At 50.9% G+C, this 17,165-nt stretch overlaps 1 protein-coding gene across 1 annotated transcript in view; it reads left to right on the top strand.

The window, feature by feature from the left end:
• The window catches only part of MYO18B (myosin XVIIIB), a 236,926-nt gene that overhangs the window by 26,271 nt on the left and 193,490 nt on the right, over nucleotides 1–17,165 (top strand). The window contains exons 9-13 of the mRNA XM_024741392.1: nucleotides 2,572–2,770; nucleotides 4,739–4,881; nucleotides 5,702–5,802; nucleotides 6,853–6,916; nucleotides 15,802–15,946. Coding sequence (XP_024597160.1) covers nucleotides 2,572–2,770; nucleotides 4,739–4,881; nucleotides 5,702–5,802; nucleotides 6,853–6,916; nucleotides 15,802–15,946 — 652 coding nt within the window. The remainder of the gene's footprint in view (nucleotides 1–2,571; nucleotides 2,771–4,738; nucleotides 4,882–5,701; nucleotides 5,803–6,852; nucleotides 6,917–15,801; nucleotides 15,947–17,165) is intronic.

Consider the following 17,165-nt stretch of genomic DNA (forward strand, 5'->3'; position numbering starts at 1 on the left):
TCCTGCTGAGCCTTTTGATTTGTGTCAGGATGGGGACTCATTGCTGTTCCTGGGGGTCTCGGGGTAGGAAAGGCCAACAGTGCACTGGGGGTGCTCCTTAGCCCAGGCTGGGGGTTCGGGGAGGGGGAGGGCTGCCACACCGGAGTTTGTGCCCCTGGTCCTGCCAAGCCACTGGGAGGGCGGCCGTTAGCCCACTTGTCACCCACTTAGCATCCTGGGCTTCCAAGGTCCTCCTCCAGCCAGGCCCGTTTCCCTGCTCCCTTTGGTGCCTTTCCTCACTACCTCCACCGCCCTCTTCCGTTCTCCCTGAAAACCACGCTAAGCAGACAGTTGTCAAGGTCACAGTGCCCTTCATGCTGCCAAGCCCAGTGGACAATTCTCCAGTCTCCTCTGACTTGACCCTCAGCAGCACTTCAGGGGCTGGTCCTGCCCTCCTCCTGCCATCACTCCCTTCCTTAGCTCCAGGATTCCGCTCTCCTGGTTTTCCTTCTGTCCCGCTGGCCCTCCCTCTCAGCGTCCTTTGCTGGTCCCTGATAGCTCCAAGTCAGGGTGCCCCGTCCCTACACCTCTTCTCTCTCCCTCTTTAAACGCCCACTTCCTTGGTGATCTCATCCAAGCTCATGGCTTTAAAATGACTCCCGTTTGGTATAATTTAATTAGTTGGTTTTTTATCATCTGTCTTCTCCCAAATGAAAGCAAGCTCTACAGGCAGGGCTTTTTTGTCTTAAGTCAGGTTTATTAAGGTATAATTTAATAAGTATATAAGTATATAAGGTATAATTTAATAAGTATATAAGTATATAAGGTATAATTTAATAAGTACATAAGTATATAAGGTATAATTTAATAAGTATAAGTTAATGTCATTTTTTTTTTTTTTTGCGGTATGCGGGCCTCTCACCGCTGTGGCCCCTCCATTTTTTTTTTTTTTGCGGTATGCGGGCCTCTCACCGCTGTGGCCTCTCCTGTTGCGGAGCACAGGCTCTGGACGCACAGGCTCAGTGGCCGTGGCTCACGGGCCCAGCCGCTCCGCAGCACGCGGGATCCTCCCGGACCGTGGCACGAACCCGTGTCCCTTGCATCGGCAGGCGGACTCTCAACCACTGTGCCACCAGGGAAGCCCAATGTCACTTTTTTTTAGTGTTCACTTCTGTAAGTTTTTGACAGACACGTATAGTTGTGAAACTGTCTCTGGCATCAATTACAGGACAGTTCCCATCACCCCCAAAAGTTCTCCATACCCTTGTGGCCAACCCCTCCCCCATGTCCCACCCTTGGCAGCCACTAATCTGTTCTTTTGTCCCTTTTCCCTAGTTTTGCCTTTTCTGAAAAGTCATATAAATGGACTTGTGCAGCGGGTAACCTTTGGAATCGGCTTCGTCCGCTTACCACAGTGCATAGCGCATTTGAGCTTCACCCGTGCTGTTGCAGCTGTGAGCTGTTGCAGCTGTGAGCTGTTGCAGCTGTGAGCTGTTGCAGCTGTGAGCCGTTAGTTCTCTTATTCTATTGTGTTTTATTGCACAACTTTGTTTATCTGTTCAGAGGGGGACCAGGTGTCCTGATTCCCGTGGGAGGGAATGGTTTTTCTGGGACAAGGGACTTTCGGTGCTAAAACCAGGGCTATTGGTTATCTTAGTTCTTTAGCTGAGGGACATTTGGGTTGTCTCTAGTTTGTTGATGATTTTGAATGCATACTGAATATAACCAGTGGCAGAGAGGGTTTTTGGTGAACACAAATGTTCATTTCTCTTGGGTACATACCTGGGAGTGGGATTGCTCAGTTGTGTGACGAGTGCGCGTATCACTGTAAAAGAGGCTGCCAAGCTCTTCTCCAGAGTGGCTGTATTGTGTAGCATTGTGGGAGAATTCCACTTGCTCTGCATCTTAACCAGAACTTGGTAGGGTGTCAAAAGAATTAAAAACAGGTTTTTTAGCCATCTTAAGAGGTGTACAATAGTATCTCCTCACGGTTGGCAGAGACTTCCTTTATTCGCCTTGAGTAGTGTTGTATCCCCAGTGCCTGGGATAGTGCCTGCTACGTAGTAGACACTCAATGAATATTTTTTTTTTTACTGAGTGAATGAATGTACGGATGGATGAATGAATGAAGTCAAAGGGGCTTCCGGTATCTAAGTCTGTTACAGCAGATACATAGCACACGTACTGCCAATTCCCCCATGCCGTATTCTGTTTCCATGGCAGACGTCACTAATCCGTTGAGCCATTTTATCCACCTGTTTCATTTCAGACAGGTACGATCCAGTCCTTTGTGTAGCAAGTGAGATGAGCCCCATGAGCTAATGCAGCTCTAGTTCAAGCCTCTCATTGGCGGAAGAAGAGGCCAGGCTCAGAGCAGGGTCTGAGGCTGCCCAAGGGCTCACAGCGAGCCCGTGGCAGGACTAGATCTCCAGGCTGGGCTCTCCCCAGAGAAACGCACGACGTCTCTGACAAGGCTGGAGTAGGATGGGAGGCATGGACGTGGATCTGGGCTTGAGGCCGGGTTGGAGCTCTGTGGAGTGCTCCCTGGGCCCCGGCTGGGTGGGAAAGCTGATGCCGGCGATCTTCCTGCAGGTGCCCAGGAGCTGCCAGGATGGCCTACCCGCCCACGTTGGCTCCCTGGCCCAGCGGGCGTACTGGGCTCTGCTGAGCCAGCAGAGGGACCAGAGCATCGTGGCCCTGGGCCGCAGCGGTGCTGGCAAGACCACCTGCTGCGAGCAGGTCCTGGAGCACCTGGTGGGGATGGCAGGCAGTATGGATGGCAGGGTCTCAGGTACAGTGGTCTCCAGGTGACGTGCAGCTGGGACGTGGGGGGCAGTGGCGTGGGGGAAGGGAAGGGAGAGTCGGAGGGGGTGCTGGGCAGCTCTTTCTTATATCCGCTCAGCTAGCGTTCACTGAGCACCTGTGTGCAGACCCTGTGCTGGCTTCCGGGCAGGGCCACCCCTAGTCTGTTGGGTACTTTTGTGTGAATTAGAAACAGCTACTCCTTGCCTAAGACACTCACTGCCATATGTGGAAAAGTCATCACACATCGACATTGTTGGAACCAAACGCTTGAGCGCCGCGTTCTGAGCCATCACCCTAAAAAGCATACAGGCCTGTGGCTGATAGAAATGCTGTGCCCTCACGTGTGGCGCCCCTGTGCGGCGCACAGCCCACCGGACTGTAAGTAAAAAACAAAGGCAAGGAGGCGCTGACTGCCGGAAGGGAGACTCGGCTGCACATCTGTGCCAGACTCCAATGCTCTGCACCACCTGCTGGCCGAGCTGGGGAGGGGAGAGGCGGAGGGAGCGCAGAGAAGGGGCTGGGGGGCTTCCTCGAGGAAATGATGTTTGAGCTGGACATTAAAGAAAGAGTGTCAACATTGTAAATCAGCTATACTTCAGTAAAAAAGAGTGTCAATTGATGATGATAGTTACAATATTGATGGTGATCGTGGTAAATGCTTGTGCCAGGCTCTATTCCAAGCAGGTCAACTTACTTATTATTTAAAACATCCCTATAAGGTAGACATTATTATTATTTGAATTTTATAGATGAGGCCATTAAAACGCAGGGAGGTTAACCAGCTTGCCCAAGGCCACACAGCTCATACATCCTAGCACCGAGATTCAAACGCAGACAGTTTGGCTCCAGAGCTGTTACCCCTGGGCCAGTGTTCTCAATGTATTGTTGCCCCTCTGAGGAGCCTTTTTAATTGTTCTTTCTCCTAATCATCTCCCACCATGAAAATTTAATGCCGTAGATTCACCATGTATTTGTCTATGCAGTGTGTGTGTATGTGTGTATATGTATACAGACACAGACATATATATATCTGTGTTCTGTTCTATACATAAGAAAGGAAAACTGCCCCCATTCTCAAGAATCAGTTTCTGCCCTCTTGGGGGCAGTATTCCCCCTGCTGAGAATATATGGCCCAGGCAGTATTGCTTTTCTAATAATAACAAACATAATAATAACACCACCACATTTGGAGCATGTTCTGAGCACTTTATTAAATCTTTTAGTCTTTGTTGCAACCACGTGAGGTAGGTAAGTACTATTATTACCCCCATCTTATAGATGGGGTATCCGAGGCACAGGGAGGTTAATTAATTCACTCCAAATCAGGTGACTAACAACGGAGAGAGGCCATATTCAAGCTTGTTTAACCATTGTACTATCCTGCTTCTCCACTGGGGTTATTCCAATGCTTTATTGATCACCTGTTCTGCACCTGGCCCAGGTTAGAGCCCTGTTAGGAGCTGGGGATACAGCAGGGAGAGGCACCAGTCTTGGCCCTCCCAGAATGTAGTTCTGCTGAAAGTGTGTGTTAGGGGAGTGGGAGTCAGGCTAGGCTGTATCCAGGTGCCTAGCACATAGTGGGTGCTCGTGTGTGGGGACTGCAGGGCTTTTTGAGCCTGCTGTGATGGAGTGTTCCCTGAGAGTAGGTCCAAGAATGTTAATACCCTGCCCTCCTCCTAGAGTCCACCAGGCCCAGGAGGCCCTAGGGCAGCCCTTATCACTCAGATCGTACCAATCCTAGGTGTGTGTATCTCCCCTTCTGGGCTCACTCTTGCTCCCCCCGTGCCCCTACTTGCAGCACAGGGCTGGCCCAGCAGTGGAAGAGGTGTGGCTTAGAGCTGAGTTGGGGGAGTGGAGGTGGCCCCGCTGGGGCCTGGGGCCGGCTTGGGGTCCTGTGAGAGGTGGGGATGGCAGCGCCCGGGCCACGGCTGATGCCCTGTCCGTGCCCCACCAGTGGAGAAGATTCGAGCCACCTTCACTGTTCTCCGGGCCTTTGGCTCTGTGTCCACCGGCCATAGCCGCTGTGCCACCCGGTTCTCCATGGTGATGTCACTGGACTTCAACGCCACAGGCCGAGTCACGGCCGCCCAGCTCCAGGTGAGGCTTCTGGGTGGGAGGGAGAGGGGGTTCTTCGGGGCTGCAGTAGCCTCAGCCCCACTCAGCAGGACCCACGCCTCCAGCTGGAACCCTGGAATGTCTAAATGGTCATTGCTCCCCAGGCCAAAGCCAGCTCCTCCCCACCTCGCTCAGTGCCCAGGCATCTCCTCCCCAAGCATGCCGGCTCGTCTGTGCCTCGGAGTATCACAGGGATGAAATATTCACGAGTAGATACATAATTCAGTCGCTCATTAGCTGGGTCTTAAAAGCGTAAGCCGAAATTAAACAGACGCTCGCTGGCCTGCTGCGGCAGCCCGTGTGTGACAGGCACATGGCCTGTTTGTTCCTCTCTCTGAAATCACCCGGCCCCTCCCCTTCCCACCAGCAAACATTCTGTTTGAACAGAAAATAGGATTAGGTTATTAGAAGGGTTGTTTGTATGTGGAGCTGGGAGAATATCCAGACTCACTGGTGCCCGATAAATCCCTCTCTGTCCCGGCCCTGAAAGTCTACCGTGCATCACCATGTGGGTCAAGTTATTAAGGGCTTCGGTTGCATCCGAGTGTGTTGGAGGGCGGCTGTGGGTTAATTGTTAGTACCCTTGGATTTCTTCATTGGAATGAGCCTGTTGCATGCGTTGATTCCCTGCCTGGACTCTGAATCAGTGAGACAAAGGCCTGGCATGTTTTGATTTGGAGGCGTCCAGCCAAGTTGGGGCCTTAGGTGCTGCCTCGAAGAGTGGGCCTGGGGGTTGGTGGGGGTGTGCAGGCAGCCTAGCACGGCCTCGTGCTGACCGGGCGCCTGTCCTCTCCCCTGGCAGACGATGCTGTTGGAGAAGAGCCACGTGGCCCGGCAGCTGGAAGGGGAAGGCAATTTCGAGGTTTTCTCCCAGATGCTAGCCGGATTGGACCTGGATCTCAGGTGAGCGACTGGGCTGAGCAGGGACGGCCAAGGGCAGTGAGACAAAGGGCCCCCACTCTCCAAGGCCCCAGCCCTACCTCTGCCTAGAGCTGAGAGGTGGTAGAGCCCAGTGGTTAGGAATCTGGCCTCTGATTCCAGCTGCCTGGTATTGCTCCTCGGCTGGGTGAACCTGGCCAGGTGTCACCTGCTCTGAACCTCCGTTTCTTCCTTTGTAAAGTGGAAATAGTACCTTGACTGACCTTACAGGATTAAGTGAGATAATTCACATATGGCTCTTTATACACGCTGGGGGGTGGGTGGAGGCTGTCTGCTGTGACGGTGACATTTCGGTACAGGTTCTGACAGCAGCGTGGGAGGTGGGCAAGAAACAGCAGACCCCAAATCTTCCAGAAGCTCCTAAACTCTGTGAGAGCCTTGGGTGCACCTGAGGTAGCTCAGGGCGAGGAGGCACCAGGTGGAACAGCAGACAAGCCAGAAGACTCATCTGGGAGGGCCTTCTGGGGGAGGTGGCCCAGGGAGTCATCTCTGCCCCTCGCTGACTTCTGGGAACTCTTGGACATGTGGCTCCCTGTCTCTGAGCCTTGGTTTCCTCATCTGTTGAATGAATGAGTAAGGTTCTATCTAGTGAAGCTCCAGGGAGTGCTCACCCCAGGCGAGGGGGGATAATTTTCAATTTCCCTCTGCGTCCCCCATCATTTGTCTCCTGCCTTCCACCCCCGTCTGAAGGGCAGGCCCAGCCTGTCCTGAGCCTCCTCGCTAAGGCCAGAGGGGCACCTTACCCTTTGGAGAGAGGGCAGATTAGAGAGGAAACTCCCAGTTTTCAGAGCAGGGTAACAGAGGAGTAAGGAAGCTTTTGGAAGGCCTTCACTTAAGAAGGGCCCGGTGAGGGCAGCAAGTGAGGAATATTCGGGAGGTAGAGCCAGGGCCTGAGGCAGACGCTGGGGCCGCCTGGGGCACTGTGTGGAGTCCCATGCCGTGGTGACCACCTGCCCTCCAGGCCACTGGGGTGGGTGGGTCCTCCCTTACTTCTGGTCCGTTCTCTGTTTCCAGGACAGAACTGTACCTGCACCAGCTGGCAGACAGCAGCTCCTTCGGCATGGGCGTGTGGCCTAAGGTAAAGAGGAGGTCCTTCTGGGTGTGAGTGGGTGTCTGTGTCCCCGTGGCCAAGATGGGAGGGTCCCCTGTGTGACTCGTCCCTCTGTCACTGGGGTGAGTAGTTGGCAAGGGCTGGTCATGTGGGGGAGGCAGGGTTGCCTTTATGGGGCCTGGGCTTGTCAGGGAAATGAGTCTTGTGCAAATAAAGGGAACTAGGAGGTGGTTTGTTAGAGGTAAGGGCGCGGTCTCCAGGACAGGCTATCTGGGTTCAAACCCCAGCTCTGACACTTGCTGGATATGAGACCTCAGGCATGGACCCTAGCCTCTCTGAATGTCTGTGTCCTCTTCGGTAAAATAACAATAGTAGTGGTATCTGCCTCATGGACCTGTTGTCAGGATTAAATGAAACGATGTGCAGAAAGCAGCTAGCACTGGGCTTGGATTACATCAGTCAGTGGCAGTTTTCTTAGGAAATATTGTTGATGATTAATATGGCTTCCTGGAAGATGGACCCTGTGAGTAGGGCCTTGAGAGGTGGTATTCAGTTGTTTAAAAAAGCACATTGTTCATTTGTTTATTCTTTTATTTTTTTATATTTTAAAAATTGTTTTGAGTCACCCACCCCCACCCCCACTCCTACCATCACCCTCTGTGCCAGGCCTGTGCTGAGTGCTGGGATTATGGTCCTCATCCCTGAATTTTCACCCTATCAAGAGAGAAAGACTTGGGAATTAATGCAATCATGTGGGATAAGAGAAATGCCAGAGTTTATACAACATTCTGTACACCAGAGGATAGATGAAAGCTACTTGGCCTCAGTCAGGGAAGGCTTCTTAGCCAAGGGGACATCTGACCTGGGTTTTGAAGGATGAGTAGGAGTTTACCAGGCAGAGGGGAGTGAATCATTTCTACTCTGAAGCACTTTTCCAAACATACATGTCGGGGAAACAAATGGTGCTGGAATAATTTGGTATCGTCATGCAAAAAAAAAGAATTTCAGTCCACAACTTCACACCGTGTACAAAAATTGACCAAATAAAATGGATCATAGACCTTAATGTAAAACTTAAAATCATAAAATTTCTAGAAGAAGATAGGAGGAAAATTTCTGTAACTTTGGATCGGGCAAAGGCTTCATAGATATGACCCCAAAAGCACAGTCCATGAGAGAACAAATTGATGAATCGCACTTTGTTGAAATTAAGAACTTCTGCGCTTTGAGTGTCACTGTTAATATGAAAATACAAGCCACAGACTGGGAGAAAATACTTGCAAATCACATATCTGATAAAGTCTTTGAATCCAGAATTTAAAAATGACTCTCAGAACTCATAAATAACCCAACAAAAAAGATGGGCAAAAGATTTCAGCATAGACTTCCCCAAAGAAGGTACTTAGATAGCATGTTGAAAGTATGTTAAACCTCCCTGGTCATTAAAGAAATTGAAACTCGAACCACGGTGAAATACTACTACACAATTACTGGAGTGTCTACACTTGAAAAGATTGATCATACCGATGCTGGTGAGAATGTGGGGTAACTGGAACTCTCACACCCTGCTGATGGGAGTGGAAAATAGTGTGCCACGTTGGAAAACGGTCTCTTACAAAGTTAAACGTACACCTCCCATGTGGCACGCTAGTCTACTCCTAGGTATTTATGCAGGAGAATGGAAGTGTACATCCGTTCAAAACTTATTTTACATGAAAGTTCACTAGCAGTTTTATGTGTAAGAGCCCAAACGTAGAAACTACCCAAAATGTCTATTAACAGGTGAATGGGTGAATTCATTGTAGAAAACCCTAAAGGTAGTATAGTACTCAGTAATAACGATGAACTGCTGATAAACCCAAGAACATGATGGCTCTCAAAATAATTGTGCTGAGTGAAAAATCTCGGATGAAAGAGTACAACCATATAACCCCGTGTATTTGAAACTCTAGAAAATGCAAATGAATCCGCTGTGACAGCAGACAGGTCAATGGTTGCCCCGGGGTTTTGGTTGCAGGAGGAGGGGAGAGAGGATTATGAAAGGGAACTTTTGCGGGTGATGGATGTGTCCATTGTCTTGAGTGCTGACGCTCTCACGGGTGTATATGTCAGAGCTTATCACAGTGTACTTGTTAAAGATGAGTGGTTTATTTTTGCCAATTACACCTCAGTAAGGCTGTCTCTCTCTCTCTCTCTCTCTCTCTCTCTCTCTGCTGGGTGCTATCCACAAAGTTACTGATTAAGTAGGTCTGGGCTAGGGCCTGAGAATCTGCATTTCTCACAAGTCCCCAGGTGATGCTGAAGCTGTGGGTCCAGGGACCCCGCTTTGAGAACCACTGTTGGTGAGTCTGTTTTGACAGTGAGTGGAGTGGGATGAAGTGAGGTGATGCAGCTCCCCCGGCTTCACCTGCCTGACACCCCCCTCCACCGGGGGGACTTGCAGTATGTTCTTCTTTCATGCCTCTCCTCCCCCTGGTTTCCGGCGGCTAGGAGCCCAGACTGGCCTCAGGACGGCAGGGGATGCGAGGCTGTCCCAGTGCTGGGTTTTCTTTAATGAGGTTGGGCCACATGTATCCATTTGAATCAGCAAGAGCATTGTTTATTTTCTTGGTTTTGAGGAGGAGAAGGGCTCAAGCCAGGCCAGGCCCTCGTGAGCATCTCAGCCTGACATGTTTGTTCACAGTTCGCATGCAGGAATGGGGCGCAGTGTGAACCCAGTCAAGGAGGTGTTTGAAGTGGCTTTCTTTTTTTGTGTGTTTCTGGGGGTTGTTTTTTTAGACCAGTTGATCTGTGGGAACTGGTAGGGTATTTCTTTGTTCTCACCCTGCTACCTGGCAGGTATGGAGAGTGTTTTCTTTGTTCTCTAAGAGCAAAAATACAAGCTGGAAATTCGTCAGTCTTTGATACAAGCCTGGGATTGGGCCATCAGGTACTGGCTCAGTGAAGGAATTTGGTGGTCAGGAAATCACCCCAAGAATGAGAGTTGCTAAGTACAAGCCCCCGAAGTCGCCAGAGTCAGCAAATAAAAATATGGGATACCTAGACCATATTCATCTTGTAACTGATCTAACAGCACGGTGACTATAGTTAATAATACTGGACTTACTGTACATTTGAAATATCCTGGGAGAGTAGAACTTACGTGTTCTTACCACACACCAAGAAATGGTAATTATGTGAGGTGATGGGTATATTAGTTAACTTCATTGCGGTAATAATTTTACAACGTTTATGTGTATCAAATCCTCACATTGCACACCTAAAAATATACAATTTTTATTTGTCAATTATAATTCAGTAAAGCTGGAAAAAATACATGATGCCCGGTTAAATTCGAGTTTCACATAAACATCAAATATTTTTTTTTTAACTTAAGTGTGTCCCAAATATTATACGGGCAGGCCTGGAGGGTTGAAGTTGTATCAGAGAAGGCTACCTGGAGGAGGTGAGTACAAGCTGGTCTTGGACTGTGAGAGAAGTTAGGCAGGTGCAGTGAGGCCAGCCTTCCTGCTGCACCGAGCTCCTGATGCAGCGGCAACGCCAGGGGAGAGCCAGCAGTGCAGTGGTTGCAGAGCACAGGGTGAGGGTGTGGGCCCAGGGGGCTGTCAGCTGGAGCAGGGCCAGGTTGTGGGGAAGCCGGCCCTTGGGGTGGTGTTGGCCCTCCGTGGCCAACTTCGCTCGCTGATGGCCAGCTTCCCCTCCTGGTCCCTGCGCTGCGTCCTCCCTGCCTGCCACATTTCAGCTTTTACTTATTTATTTATAAAATTTATTTATTTTATTTTTGGCTGCATTGGGTCTTCACTGCAGTGCGCGGGCTTCTCACCGTGGTGGCTTCTCTTGTTGCGGAGCACGGGCTCTAGAGCACAGGCTCAGCAGTTGTGGCACACGGGCTTAGTTGCTCCGCAGCAGGTGGGATCTTCCCTTCCCGGACCAGGGCTCGAACCTGTGTCCCCTGCGTTGGCAGGCGGATTCTTAACCACTGCGCCACCAGGGAAACCCCATATTTCAGCTTTAAATGGAACTTATTTGAGATCTGTTAGGACACCAGGACACACTTGAAATCACAAAGCTTTCATATTATTTTCTTCTCTATAATTTATTTTTCCGCAACCTAGACTGATGTTTTAAAAAAGTACCAGCAGCAGTGGTCATAATAATAATAAAATCCTTGCCTCCCAGCAGTTTGCTTCTGGCTGGCAGCAGCCAGGCGTTGGCCCGAGGCGCATTTATTTTTTATGACCCAGGCATCAACTGTGGAGGAATGGGCTCCAGACAGAAGGATGGTGGATCAGGCACTCCTGCCAGGGGCTCTGCCAGGAGCTTTCTCTTCCTTAATTCTCCTAAGGACCCTTTGACAGAAGGGATTATTATCACATCTGTTGGTTGGGAGGAGTAATCAGGCTCAGAGAGGTGAAACTACTTGCTTAAGGGCACACAGCTTTTAAGTGGCAGAAGCGGGGAATCCAGGTTGGCCTGACTCCAAATGGTCTCTCTTGTTCGTCCCTCGCTGTCATCTCAGGTCTGTGCCCTGGCTGAAGACCGCGTGCTCTGGAATGTGCCCCAGTGTGCACCCTTGGGTCACCACTTCTCTCTCAGCTTCAGTTTTCCCCCCTGTGGAATGGGTGGAGCAACACCCTGATCCTCGGTCTGCTCCTCGGGTAGGCGCTCAGTAAAGAATCTGGCGTACAGTCACTCTGTCCCTCCCCACCTGGGTGGCCTTGGGCAAGTGCCTTAGCCTCTCTGAGCCTCAATTTCTCCTCTGACAATTGGAGAGACTCACAGCTGCCTTACAAGGTAAAAGCACCTAGTGCAGCATTGTAGGTGCTCAGTTAACCCTTCTCTTCTCCCTCCTTAAATGGACTTGCAGTGCCCGGAGAGAACGTGGACCCGTCAGTGTTGAGGTAAAGGGAGCCCTTGGCTATGGCTGGACACCTGTCCTGCCCTCCCCGTGGTCTCCGTCAAGTTCACCCACCTGTGCAGGCACCCACATTTCTTTTGCAAATGAATAGAGTCAGTGTTCTGCATTTCCCTCCCAGATCCAGCTCCAGATCCAGGGGCTGGAACCGTGGGAATCCTTCCAGCCCTGGATTGGTTGGTTGTAGAGACACAGGGGAGCCCACCCTGGCTCTGGAGGAGGGGGTGTGGTTTACATCCCCGTGAAGCAGAGTGCGACCCCGGCCCGAACTGTGTTTATAGCCAGGGGCAGAACTCCAGGGGCCGGTTCCCTCGGCCAGGGAGGCCCCTGGTGCCACGCCCTCCACCAGAGAGCAGCGCCCAGCTACAGACCGTGGCTCTCTGCGGCCCTGCACCCTGTGAGAGAGGCCTGCACGTGTCCCCTCAGGGGGCTTGGCACCTAACGCACCATGTCTTCCAGCCCCGCGCCCTTCGCTAGGAGACCCTGGCTGCCTGCCTGCCCAGCGCCCGCTTCTCCTGCTCGTGCTGGTGGCTTCATACAGCGCTTCTTCCCGGAAGTCGCCTCCTTACCCCTCCCCAGGCCCAGCCTCACCCTGTGCTGTCAGTGTCTGTCTGCACATCTGTCCCCCTTATTGGACTGGGAGCCCCTCAAGGACGGGCCACGCCTGATTCACTTGCCAGGGACTAATGTGCAGCAGCAGGGAAGGTGTCCCTGGAAGGCCTGACAGCCTGGGCAAAGGCATGGGGTCGAGCCCAGCATTAACTGAGGGCCACTGTGTGCTGGGCACTGTGCTGGTGCTTTACACACTTCAACTTATTTAATCCTCACAGTGGCCTGGGAGGAGGTTTGGCTGTTACTTTCATTCTACAGTCGTGGAAACAGCCTCCAGCGCAAGGGCAAGAGATTTGTGCAGTCACACCGCAGGGACGCAGAGCCGAGAGAACACGCAGTTCCGTCTGCCTCCAAATCCAAACCTGGCCCCTCTCTGCATTGTTGGAATCTCCTGGGTGCTCTAAATGCAGCCCGGTTGAATGTGGAGAGGACATTTTGAATTTTAGTTTTTGCACTAAATTACCTGCCATCTTGGGTTAACCTTGAGGCTTTAATTGCATCAGACGAAGCCTGGGCATCTTCTGAGTCAGCTTTTACTTTTTCACTTCTTTTTTTCAATTCAGTTGAGACATACAGTCAAATGTGTATGAAAGCCCTAATTTTAAGTGTACAACTCAGTGATGATTATATTCTTACACGCACCTGCGACCCCACACCAGCTCAACATCTAGAACATTCCTCATTCCAGTAAAGGCTCCCTTGAGTCCCCACCCCATCAGAGGCATCCCTCCCACCTGAGTTACCATCCGAACTTCTCTTCCCATAGGGTAATTTTGCCCACATCTGGACTTCATGTAACCAGAATCCACAGTGCATGTTCTTTTGTACATGGCTCCTTTGTCTCACATGGAATCTGTGGGGTTCATACATGTGTTTGCATGATCAGTGACGTGATCTTTTTCATTGCTGCGTGGTACCCCATCACTGTGCCCTGGCTGGACCACCCCCTGTTTATCCATTCTCTTCTTGGTAGACATTTTGGCCGTGAGTTGGTTTATCCCACTGATCTGATTTCTATTTTCGTGATTTTGAGGCAGGGACTGGCTTTTGTCAGGACATTATGCAGAGGTGTCTGGCTCCCTAGAACTTTAGGGAACTGTAAGCATCCTCGTGATTCTGATTGCTTTAGATCAGAAGCATATATATTCATCCCTCCGTGTCTTCTGTTGCAGCAGAGACTGCGGGAGGTGGAGAGGAGAGAAAAAGAAGCAAACAAGCTTTAGTGGAAGTTTTCTAATTCTCCTGTTCGTATGAGCTAAGTGGCAGATGATGGAGTCTGCCTGTAATTTAAAGTCAAATGCTCATGGCTGACAGTGGGAGCCATAATAAACGTGTTGCCACTGTCCTTTTGGTGTCCTTTCTCTGCTACTTTGAAATCTCATAAATAACCAAGAGCATGTTGGTAAGATGCCTTCCTCTCCTCCGTTTGCTCCAGCGGAGCAGCTGCAGTTGCTAGGTTGAGCTGCTTGTTGCTAGGGTTTTTGTGGTCCTGTGGTGCCCCAGAAATATGATGGATCAGTGGATCATGCTTTTGCTATTAATTGAAATGTTTCCACAGCGAATCTTTCAATGTCACTGCGTGCTTTGACATTGTCCCAATAGGTCAATGATCCTTGCAGGTTTCTTTCGCAGTTAGAAGAAGTGGCTTGAGTGGAGGGGACGAGTGGCATGGACGGGGAGTCAGAAAGCCTGATTCTAATCCTGTATCTGATACTAACTTGCCGTGTAACCTTGGGCAAGCGTTGTCCCCACTCTGCGCATTGGACTCCATAAAATTCAAGGACCTTCCGGCTTTGACAGCTTACGGTTCATCACCCAAGCTCTGTCAACAGGCCACGTGCAAATCAGGTCCTCATTATCTGTTGGAGGATTATTGACGAAAGAATTCTCATCCCCAGCTCACTTCCTCTCAACCCAGCAGGCTTCTGGGTCGTGTCTCCTTGGCCAGATGGCATGTGTGGAGTTAGGAGTTTCAGACTAATTTTAATATTCAATCAGACATAATTGGGGGCACTTACCTGGTGGCACAGTGGTTGAGAATCTGCCTGCCAGTGCAGGGGACATGGGTTCGAGCCCTGGTCCAGGAAGATCCCACATGTCGCAGAGCATCTAAGCCTGTGCGCCATAACTACTGAGCCGGTGCTCTAGAGCCCATGAGCCACAACTACGGAGCCTACGTGCCACAACTACTGAAGCCCACGCACCTAGAGCCCGTGCTCTGCAACAAAAGAGGCCACCGCAACGAGAAGCCCACGCACCACAACGAAGAATAGCCCCTGCTCGCCGCAACTAGAGAAGGCCCGTGCATAGCAATGAAGACCCAAGGCAGCCAAAAATAAATATATAAATATATTTTTTAAAAAAAGCAAACATAATGGGGATCATAAATCTGAAAAAGGAAAAGTGATACCCTACAACCCATAAACATCTGCTCATACTATTTTCTCTTTTCTGCTTAAAAATATTCGGCAGTTTCCCTCTGCGTGCCCCGGGCATGGCCGACAGGGTCTGTTTCAGTTGCTGAGGCAGACCATTGGGTGGGGCTGCAAGGGGGGACATCCTGAAAAGGATCTGGACTGGCTGGTTTGTTGTGGGGTCTTCATCAATTGGTGTTGTCTGCCACGGGTCCAGGAGTGTAAATAGGGATGCGTGTTTGTCCATTGTGGCTGGAGTTTTAAGCCTGTGCCCTTTAATACTGTGTTTGAGGCCTTCTCCATGGCACCGGCCAGCTTCTCGTGCTTATTTCCTCCCCCACTCTGTCTGCCCCACCTCCAAAAATACCTGCTTCTCTGTCCACGTTCAGTTGAACACCTGTTGTCTCCAAAGATGTCCTTTGTTCCCGTTGTCCCCTCTGCCCGTCAGGTCTTTTATCCCATCCAGTTGGTCAGCTACCTATTTGTCTTTCAGACTTCAATCACAATCTTGTCTCATCTTCTGCGACATTCTCTTTGACTCTCTCGAGTGGGATTAATTGGCCAGGCCCTCCTCTGAGATCCCACAGTCCCCCACTTAGCCTGTTTCGCACTTAGTTGTTTTTAAGTCTCTTTCCACTCCTAGCCTGAGAGGTCCTCAAAGTCAAGTTCTGGATTTCGCTCATCTCTGTCTCTCCAGAGCCCAGCATGGTGCAGAGCCTCAAATCTATTGAATGAACACACGAGTGAATAAAAATCATGTCGCCTTCCAAAGTCAGATAGAAATGATTTTTATAACTTTCCCAGCAGCCTGAGTTCTGTGTGTCAGTACTCCCCAGCTTAATCGTGGGTGATTTACCATGGTCATAAAATGACCACACATTCCCCTCAGACCGAGCCCTGCTTCCACTTGCAAGTTTGCATTTCCTCCACCGTGATGGCCTGTTTGTCTTCCTCTCTCCCCTTGCTCTCAGCCTGAAGACAAGCAGAGGGCGGCGGCTGCCTTCGCCCAGCTCCAGGGCGCCATGGAGACGCTGGGCATTTTGGAGAGCGAGCAGAGGGCCATTTGGCGGGTGTTGGCAGCCATCTACCACCTGGGTGCGGCGGGGGCCTGCAAAGGTACGTGCTTGCCGCCGGGCTCACCTGGGCTGCCGGCTGTCTCCACCAGCAGGTGCCTGTCAAGGCCCTTCTTTCCGTGAGGTGGGATAGGGTCAGCCTGTCATCTTCCACGTCTCTGGGACTGCTCTCGGGGAGGCTGCCGAACCAGGTGTGCCGAGAAGGCAGCGGGCTGGGTGTTTCAAGCAACCGCGTAACCCAGCACTGTCCAGTGGAACTTTCTGTGATGATAGGGGGAGGTTCTCTGTCCAGTAGGGTGGCCGCTAGCTGTACGTGGCTGTCGAGCATTTGACATGCAGCTGGTGCAACCGAGGCGTTGAATTTGTCATTGCATTAAATTCTAATTAACATACATTTAAATAGCCACATGTAGCTAGTGGTTACTGTGCTGAGAAGAGACACCCTGAAACGGGTGAGAGGAGGCTGGGTCCACGCGCTGAAGGTGATGTTTTCCTGTCTAGACATCTTGGAGATGCTCACACCATGTGCGCTGAAGCTCACCCAGCTCTCCTTCTCCTCCCAAACCTGCTCCCCAGCCTTAACTGTCTGTTTGCTTATTGCCCCTACTTCAAGTTGGTCTCCCTCCCCCATCCCTATCCAGTCGTTGACCTTGCCCTGTAGATACTTTCTGTGACAGCATTTCTGTCCTGACTTCTCTATTCTTACTGTTATCACCTTAGACTAAGTATTTGCCAGTCCCTTTTTTGCTTGGACTATTGAGGTAGCGTCGTTGCATATGGCTTGGCTCCACCCTCATTGTGGCCACTGGGCTCCTTTCTAAAACGTAGACCTGTTGTGCCGTTCCCTGCTTACACTCCTCCCGAGGCGCTCTCTCGTCCGCTCCATCAAGTAAAATTCCTTGACTTGGCATTCAAGGCTCCTCGCTTCCCTAGCCAGACTCCTGTGCTGTTGCGTTTGGCACTACGCAAGGTCCTGGGGAGACGGTCGCTGTCAAGAGCAGTGTGGCTGCTGCCTTCGTGGGGCTTGTGGCACCTTATACTGTGATTGTGTCTTTGTCTAGCTGTTTCCTGTAGAGAGTGGCTTCCTTTGGGCCCAGAACATAGAGTTGGAATTTACTTTTTGAATGGATACATGTGGGCGTGGAGGTCTGTCCTCTGGAGCTGTGTGTTGACTCTGGCTGACGTTCTGGGCTACTCCTCTGTGGGGCAGCAGACTTCTTTGGAATATGCTGGCATGTTATTCCTGCCATTCCCATACCCGT

This window comes from Neophocaena asiaeorientalis, unplaced genomic scaffold (genome assembly GCF_003031525.2).
Source record: "Neophocaena asiaeorientalis asiaeorientalis breed wild unplaced genomic scaffold, Neophocaena_asiaeorientalis_V1.1 scaffold648, whole genome shotgun sequence".
Classification (NCBI taxonomy): domain Eukaryota; kingdom Metazoa; phylum Chordata; class Mammalia; order Artiodactyla; family Phocoenidae; genus Neophocaena; species Neophocaena asiaeorientalis.